This window comes from Chrysochloris asiatica, unplaced genomic scaffold (genome assembly GCF_000296735.1).
Source record: "Chrysochloris asiatica unplaced genomic scaffold, ChrAsi1.0 scaffold00007, whole genome shotgun sequence".
NCBI lineage: Eukaryota > Metazoa > Chordata > Mammalia > Afrosoricida > Chrysochloridae > Chrysochloris > Chrysochloris asiatica.
In genome coordinates this window covers 28,123,397-28,132,649 of record NW_006408525.1, presented here as the reverse complement: position 1 = coordinate 28,132,649, position 9,253 = coordinate 28,123,397, and the positions used below count along the sequence as shown (strand labels likewise).

Sequence of the window (9,253 nt, the reverse complement as noted above, 5' to 3'; positions counted from 1 at the left end):
TCCCAATTTCAGGCCCACTCCCAAGACTTCACTCTTAGGAGCTGTGTTTGGCATTGGGCCCCTTATCTTCTAGTATTATGTTTTCAAAACCGACAGGGATAGGAAAGAAAAACTTACCCAGGAAGGAAAATTGGATTGAACATTTAATCTCTCATATTAAGTCTGGCAATAATGACTATGTATGTATTTTTGCTTAAATAAATCTTCAATTACTCATTAAAAAAAAAAAAATTGATACCTCTGATTCCTTATTTTCAATATTGTAGGTTTGCTTTACTTTACTTCCATATCTAGATTGAGTTCTTTAATTTCTATTTATCAGGAAATGTCCTAATTTTGCCATCATATTTGAGGGACAGTTTTGCAGGGTATATAATTCTGGGTTGGCAGGGTTTTGTTTTTTGTTTTTTAAGAGTTTTCAATATGTCATACCTTGTCTTCTTTCTTGCAGTGTTTCTGCTGAGAAATCAGAGTTTGTAGGTAACTTTTTCATGAGCTGCTCTCAGGATTCTTTCCTCGTCTTTTGGGTCCTATCCTGTTTGGAGTTTGTTTAGCTTCTTGGATGCTTGTCTTCTCGTCTTTCACGATGTTATGGAAGTTTTCTTCCAACAACTATTCAACAGTTTTCTGTGTGCACCTGTAAGTGTTCCTCTTCATGGTGTCTCACATAATTCTTAGGCTTTCTCCAGATTTTTTCATTCTTTTTTCTGATTGTTCTTCTAGCATACTAGTATTAAGCTCACTAATTTGAGCTTCCGTTGCTTCAAATCTACTCCTTTGTCCTTTCAATGTATTGTCCATTTCTGAAATCTTAGCATTAAATTTCTGGATTTCTAGTTGCAGGTTTTGTGTTGTTTTCAAATTTTGCATTTATTTTGTCTGCTTGTTCTTGTAGTATTTTCCTGAATTCTGTGTTCTGTGTTCTTCTTGTTTTCCTGCATCTTTATGTCAATGCTTATAGGGTACCTAAATAACATTCTTATTTAATAAGAATAGTTAAAAATAAAAGGGAGAAATTTAAAAATCACTTAAGAATAAATAAAAAGAGAAAAGAGGGACAGGAAATTGGAGTTATAGAAGAAAAAAATAAGAGAGGAAATAAAAGGAGGAAATATTTTTAAAACTTAGAAAAACCAGAGAGAGGAAAGATGAAAAGAGAGAGTAGAGAGAAGTGAAGAAAGATCAAAACGCAGGAAGAAAAGAAGGAAAATGAGAAATGGAAGTAAAGAAGGAAAATAAAAGTAGATATAAAGGATAAAACTCAATGGAATGGAAAGAGAAGAAGGAAGAGAAATAAAAAAAAAAACACAAAAACAGTGAAACAACAAAAGGAAAAAAGCATACCTCAGACAAAAAAATCCAATGTAGCTGTTGGCTCTAGAAAGGAGAAAACTCTGGGGGCTCCTGCAAGCTAAGGATTTCACAACATGGGTGTGGGAGGGATGTGAGCAGAGTTCCTGGCCATAGATGGCATTCCTATGGGCCTCGGTAATATCTATATTTAGAGTACTCAATCGGGAGTCCTTCGATGGGTCTGGTTTTAGTGTTGGTTAGGACACTGGTGAAATGCTGGTCTAGATAGCGCTGCAGGTTCTGTATGTCTAGAGCCAAGCCTGCCTGAATTCAGGCTATAAAGGGTGCAACTGGCCCCCGCTTTACACTGGCATGGCTCCCAACTAGGTGGCTCCGAACTCCCAGAAAGCAGAGTCTACTCTGGGGGTGGATGAGGGTGGAGGTAGCCACACCTCTGGTCAGCAGGGGAGCCTGAAAAAAAGAAGGAATCACATTTTCTCATTCCATTTTTGAATCTGCTCTGCCAGGGAGGCCTCCAGGTACTGCCAAAGCTGCTCACGAGACAGTTGTGCTGAGTCTGACTATTGTTCACCAGGCAGTCTCCTTCTCTCACTGTCTTTGCTCAGTGTCTCTTCCCAGCAAGCGCTCAATACACTTCTCTAACCTTTCCTCTTAAATTCAGGGCTCCAGAATTTTCATCTGTGTCGGTGTTATTTGGTCTCTTGAATCTTAGTTGTAGAGGGTCTGTGTTGCCTAGTCCGCCATCTTGCCGGAAGTCTGAACATCATTACTTTTATAAACTTTAAAAAATGTTTTCTTAAAAGATCTGGTTTCTAAAGAAATTAGTGCAAGTAGTTTTCTGTGTTACTTAATCCTTTGATTGCCATAGCAACTAAGACTTTCATAATGGAAAAGAGAAGCTTAATGTAGGCAACAGATTAAATATGGGGATATTGTATTTTAAAAATAGGTATTTCTAATATAGAATGTGAATAGCGCTCAGAAAAATCTTATGACACACTACAAGGTTGAACAGTATTTATCTTTAGGTCACTTTCTGTTTTGTATGTACCTAATTTCCCATCATCCCTCTCCTTACCTTCTTCCCTCACCTCTCTCTCTATATAAAAAAAATCCATTAGATATGAAGTACAAGTCTTAATTTTTAAGGAGTGTTATAAAATGATGTAACGAACCCCTTTTGTGATGTGTCCTGGCTTGTGTTTCTCAACATACCCCTTGGTTTCTTGAAATCTAAGTCTATAAATGGGAACTGTGAGTTTGGACAAAACTTTTCTTGGTTATATTTACAGTCATAAGTTCCCCATTAGCAGTAGTTTTTGTGATTTATGACTTGTTGGTAGGTTATCCCCAAGGGGTTGAGCAGTTCCTGTTTTGAGAAGTCCAGATAATCTTTGGCTACTTGCTGTTTAATTTTTATCTCTCTTTTCAATGACTAGAAAACAGATAGCATCATACTTGATATTCTTCTGTCTGTGCTATACCATCTCCACTATGCTGTCTGCTCCATTTACTCTAAGGAAACATCTTGAGAGAATTCAGCCCTATCTAATGCCCTCAGCCAACCACTAAATGGAATGAATTAACTTCTCTCCCTTGCTCCCAGAATATTATATGTCACTCCAATAGTTGTGCAAATCACTTTCTATGTTTTGGAGTTCATTGAAGTGGTTATTAAATCATAGCCTTCGAACTAATTGTTAGATGAGATATACTTTAGTTAGAATTTAGTGGTGTTCTTTAGATGACTTTATAATTTGAAAAACCAGAATTGAGATTATGAAATAAATGGACTCTTAATTTTTTCCAGTAAAACAATTACAACAAAGTCTGTTGGCAGTGGTTTTCCTAGACAGTTTGGCTAGTGATTGCTTAAGAATGTGCTGTTCTTACATACAGTTGGTCTGCCTGCTCTGGGACTGCTGTTAATTATATATGGTGGTTTGTAGCTATGCAGCCTGTAAAGAGATCTCTATTTGCCCCCGTTCCCTTTGAAAATAATTGCCTGTTCTTTGACTTTAATTTACTTCCCCTCCTCCCCCCATATAGGATCGCTATTACAAAAAAAAAAGGACTTCAAGTGTGGCATTATAGGATAAGTGCAGGACTGCAAGTTTGGAGGTTCAAACTCACCAGTCACTCCATGGAAACCCTATATTGGGTTGCTATGAGTAGGAACTGACTTGGTGACACTTAACAACAATGACACAATTACCTATGGAGACTGGACTAAGAAGTAGAGCACAAAATCAGTCATTCTTGGTGCTTTAATTTTATGGGGAAAGTCTACTAGCTGGACTCTGGTTTAAGAAATAATTGTATTAATTAGTAGTAGTCCACTTCTGTCCCCAACTAAAACATAAAAACAGTAACTCTGTATTATGGGCTAGAAATGGGTCAGACAATTTTTTTTAATCCTCTTCTTTTTTTCAACTTTTTATTGTGAATTGAGTGAAAGTTTACAGAGCAGATCATCAGTTTTACGTTCAACAAATCATATACTTTGCTTCGTTACATGTTTGCAAACCCCTCCATGTACCAACAGCTAACAGCATTTACCTCTAGTCACTTTAACTATTGCATTCCTCCCTGTGTTTTCTGCTACCTTCATCTTTCTTCTGCTAATCTCCCTCTTGTTGTATATTGTCTGACCTATCATCCATGTTGGAATCTTGATGCGGCACCGCTATAGGATCAGCACTGGACTGCAAAGCACATGGTCAGCAGTTCAAATTTACCAGCTGCTCCTTGGAAACCCTATACAGGGTTGCTGTGAGTTCCAAGATAGGGGAGACTAGTCATTCAGGCTTGCTGCAAGGTTGGCGGTTCAAACTCACTAGCTGCTCCTTGGAAACCCCATACAGGGTAGCTATGAGTTGGAACTGACTCGACAGCACTTAACAACAACATGACATATGTCAACATGGTCTACCCTCTAGTCCACACTCTTGGTGTGGAAATGTAGCATTAGCACTAATCTGCAAGCCACAAAGTCGGCAGTTCAAACCTTGGAAACTTTATACAAGACCGCTGTGAGTCCAAACTGACTCAACAACAACAACCTCTAGTCCAGGAATAATTTTCCTTTCCTCCTCCCCCTGTAACAATAACTGATGGCAATGGTCACTTCTATTAAGAAAACCTTTTCTTAACTTTTTATAACATTGGTCTCATACAGTATTTGTCCTTTGACTGATTTCCCTCCTCAGCATAATGTCCTCCACCTTCCATCCCTATTACAAGCTGTTTCACAGATTCATTGTGATTCTTCAGCATTGCATGGTAATCCATTGTATGTATATGCCAGAGTTTGCTTCATTTTATTTTATTTTATTTCATGATACCTTGTCCATGAGTCAGAGTCCTGGTGTGGCACTGCAGGATAAGCCCTGAACCTCAGGGTTGCTTTGAACTGCAAGGTCAGTGGTTCAAACTCCCCAGCCGCTTCTCAGAAACCCTAAACAGCAGGGTCACTATGAGTTGGAAATGACTCAAAGGCACTTAACAACAACACCATCCATGAGTCAGAATTTATTTCATGGCGCTGTAGCGTAAGCACTGAACTATTAACCATGGGTTGATCATTCAAACCCATCAGCTGTTCCTTGGAAACCCTTTGCATGGTTGCTGAGCCAACTTGGTGGCCCTTCACTACAAGAAGAAAATGAGAAAATGTTCATGCATGACCCCAGTGCAACCTGTAATTGAGCTGGCACACAGGGTACTGCTTCATGGTTTAGAATCGGAACTTTTAGGCGAGAGACTTTGGCTCTCTTTTTGTATCCAAAATAGTCAATTGAGTAATTAGTTAACTTCTGCTTTATTTATAACACTGGAGTTTGTCATGAAAAGTGGATGATTATTTCTTTGAAACCATGGCTTTGGGTTCCTCATCTAGAGTAACTTGGTTCAATATGTGAGCTGCACATAGGATGTGAAATTTTCTGGTAGCTACATTTAAAACATTAGAAAAGAAATGGCTGACATTAATTTTAAATAACATTTTATTTAACCAATATATGCTAAATACTATAATTTCAAAATTAACGAGAGAGTTTTCTCTTTTTTTTATAGTAAATTTTCAGGATCTGGTGTACATTTTATTTATACACACAGCACATCGTAGTTTGAACCAACAGCAGGTCACGTGCTCAGTAGCCTCTTGTGGCTAGTGATGACCATCTCAGGCTTTGCAGGTGTAGAGTTTTAGGAAATTCATGTGCGGTAGAATCTTCATTAACTGGCTGAAGTAGACAGATTTCTATGTAAACCAGGTCCTAAGACACTTAGGGCAGATCACGATGCTGTTAGCCTAGTAGGCAGATTTTAACTTGGCCCTTAAAATATGGAAATATTTTGAAAGTTCTAATGGCCTGTGATTTCTTACTGAGGTTAAAACAAGCCACGTGCTATATCATGGAATGTGCACTTAAGCTACTGCATTTATTCCAGCCAGTCAGTACTCATTGTTAGTGGTATATGACAGGTTAGACTTGGGGTGGGAGATGCTGAGGTGAGGGCAAACACGACAGAGTGGCAGCTGAAAAATACTCAGAAATTGCCTAAGAGATACTGTTAGACACGAACACACACAACACCCCCAACAACAAAAAGCTAGCACCCAGGAAGCTTATTCCCGTCTAACATGATGGCATATTTAATTTGTTTAAACATGTGCTGCATTGGGACAAATGCTTCATTCTGATGTTCTCATTTCTTTGTTTCACTGAACATTTTCACCAGTGGAATTCAAGTCCTAATACTTGGGGAGGGAAAATGCCTTAGGTCTGTGCTGTGAAATAATTGATTTAGAAGACTCAGTACAAAAAGAATGTAAAGTATCTCTATTTTTAGGATTACACATCAAAATGTTATTATTTTGGATGTATATATTAGTAAAGTTAATTTCACCTATTTCTTTTTACCCTTTTAACCTGGTTACTAGAAAAATTTTAATTCTATACTATAGCTTGCATTGGTGATGTTCTAATAGATAATGTTGCCTGAGAATAACAGAAAACTTGAATTGAGTAGAGCCCAGTTCCCATTCAGTGTAAAGATTGCTTCATAGATACTACCTGGGCTTTCCTGAACCAAGGTGCTGGAGAGCTCCACCTGTTGCTGTTTTCACAGTAGCAAGGGGGAGAAGTTTCTGTCTGTTACCCCAAAAGAGGAAGAAAGAACTGTGGCTCAGTCCTTTCATGTCCTCAGAGTACTTGATCATGAACCACTTATTGACAATTACACTTCCTGCTTTGAGGACAGTTTTTTTTTTTTTTTTTTTTTTTTTAATGTTTTATTGGTCCTGTTGGTTTTATTACCAGCTTGCTGAATTTTAATGAAAGTTGTTGTTGTTAAGTGTGTAGAGTCGATTCTGACCTATAGCGACCCTGTATATGGTTTCCAAGGAGAAGCTGGTGAGCTTGAACTGCCGACCTTGCAGTTCAAACGACTTTGCAGTCTGGCGCATTAACCCACAGAGCCACACCAAGACTCCTAGTACTGTTGTCTTTTCATCATGCCTTCTCTGAGAGACAATTCAAGATCTTTAGTTAAGTGTGTGCATTTTTGTGAATTGAATCTTTCACTAAATGTTCTCACTGTCCCAGGTAACCAACCATCTCATTAGGCTTTGTTATTGTTATTAAATGCCATCAAGTCAATTCTGACTCATAGTGACCCTATGCAGCATATCCGAGGCTTTAATTATTTTAATTCCGAGACTTTAACAGACTGTCTCATCTTTCTACCATGGGGCGGCTAGTAGGCTTGAACAGCCAACTTTGTAGTGCAGGGTCCAGTGCTTATTGTCTGGAGCCACTCAGCTCCCCTTGCATATCTTAGAACTGTGCATATTTTTAGAACCTCTAGTGAGTACTCGGGCTATATTGCTGTTTCCATGACCAGTGGAATCTTGGTGTGGCACTGTGGGTTAATGTGCTGGACTGAAAAGTTGATTTGAACCGCAAGGTCAGCAGTACAATCTTACCAGCTACTCCTTGGAAACCCTATACAAGGCCGCTATGGGTTGGAACCGACTCAGTGACACTTAACAACAGCAGGTATTCCCAAAATGGACTTAAACAAGTTGATTAGCTAAGTTGCTTCTCCTACCTAGGCATTTCACGGGATATTCATAAACTTGGGGACAGCTTGTATCCCTTGTACTTAACTTCCCATCTTTCTCATCCTAGACTGAGAAGTTAAGTAAACGAAATTACTTTTTGTTGAGTGAGAGAATCCCAGGGAGAGTCTTACTTATATTTTTAAACCTTGCTTTAGAATTTGCTCTGTCCTTCCAGAATATCCACACTCAGCATTTTTGTCTTAGTTCAGATTTACTGTGTCTCTGTAGGATAAACATAGGACTACGAACCACAAGGTCAGCGGTTTGAGCTCACCAACTGCTCCGCAGTAGGAAGATGAAGCTTTCTGCTCCCACAGAACTTCACAGCCTCAGAAATTCTACATGTGATCTCACTATGAGTGAAAGTTACCTAATGGCGCTTAACAATAACCACCTCATTGACTTCAAAGGGGGGGAGAGTGGAAAGAAAGGAATTGAAGCTTGTTGAGCATCAATTGTGTGCTAAGAACTGAGTTTGGGCACTTTAGCAATACCTTAACAGTCTGTGGTGGTAGTAGTTAGGTGGTGGTAGTTAGGGATCTCAAGTTGTCAAGTCAATTCTGACTCATAGTCACCCTCTACAGGGTTTCTGAAGTTGTAAATCTTTACGAGAGCCAACAGCCTTTAGAGGGATGGGTATTATGATTTATGTTTTATAGATGAAGAAATGGAGGTCTAGAAATGAAATCATTTTCTAACCTCACCAAACTGTGATAGTTCATGGATTCTAGAACGTGGATTCATGCTTACCTTGTAATCCCAATTTAGAAGAAGCTGGTCCCAGAGGTAGAGATTGTGCATGTGTGCTTATCATTTGGAATTGGGAGAACCATGCAAAATCCCTTTTAAAGCATTTTTTCATCCTTTTCTCAGCCCTGATGCTGCCCATATTGTGCAAAAAAGCTTTATCTGAGTGGTTCACCTCCGAGTGTTCATGGTGACCATATGGACATGTTGGTTTCTGAGTGGTTCAACTCCAAGTGTTCATGGTGACCATATGGACATGTTGGTTTCTGAGTGGTTCAACTCCGAGTGTTCATGGTGACCATATGGACATGTTGGTTTCTGAGTGGTTCATCTCCGAGTGTTCATGGTGACCATATGGACATGTTGGTTTACAGTTGGGAACCCGGATTCCAGCAGGATGGCCCAATGGAATCAGCTACAGCAGCTCGACACACGGTACTTAGAGCAACTGCATCAACTGTACAGTGACAGCTTCCCGATGGAACTACGACAATTTCTGGCCCCTTGGATCGAGAGTCAAGATTGGTAAGTCTTTCTTGAGAAACTTCCCAAATTGTTGGGTTGGGTTTGAGATGTGATCTACCCTAGCTTCACTAATTGGTAACTATTTCATCAAAATAGATAAAGGATATAAGAGAGAGAGAAAAGAGATAAAATTGTCTTAGTCTTGAAAAACATTTTTCTATAGTAGAAGAACATTGGGGCAACTCTCTCTTAGGACATGGTAGAAATATTTTGAGTGGAAATTCTACCACAGGTAGACAGTTCCGTCCACGCTTGTGATTTCCATTGTATTAAAGGAAAGAAACACGGGGTAAGAAAAACAGACTGTCATAGAGAAGATAATGACTTGGTAATCCAACAGCTGTTTCCTTCATTTTAATGGATTCAGGTCCAGTTACTAATTGTAGATTCATTCAGGCCTAGGAGTCCTGGTGTGATGCTATAGGATAAGCACTGGACTGCTAATAGCAAGGTTGGCAGTTCAAACCTACTAGTCATTCCTTAGAAACCCTATACAGACTTGCTATGAGTTGTAACCAATTCAATGTCACTTAACAACAA

General features: G+C 39.1%; 1 protein-coding gene across 4 annotated transcripts in view; it reads left to right on the top strand.

Annotated features, from left to right (window-relative positions):
* STAT3 (signal transducer and activator of transcription 3 (acute-phase response factor)) overlaps window positions 1-9,253 on the top strand; it is an 81,913-nt gene that overhangs the window by 33,988 nt on the left and 38,672 nt on the right. For 2 of the 4 annotated variants that reach the window (XM_006832662.1, XM_006832663.1), the window contains one exon: window positions 8,585-8,713. In XM_006832662.1, the coding sequence (XP_006832725.1) occupies window positions 8,586-8,713 (128 nt within the window). In that variant the 5' untranslated portion in view covers window position 8,585. Of the gene's footprint in view, window positions 1-8,562; window positions 8,714-9,253 lie in introns of those variants that run through there. The other 2 variants (XM_006832661.1, XM_006832664.1) reach the window with 2 other exon arrangements.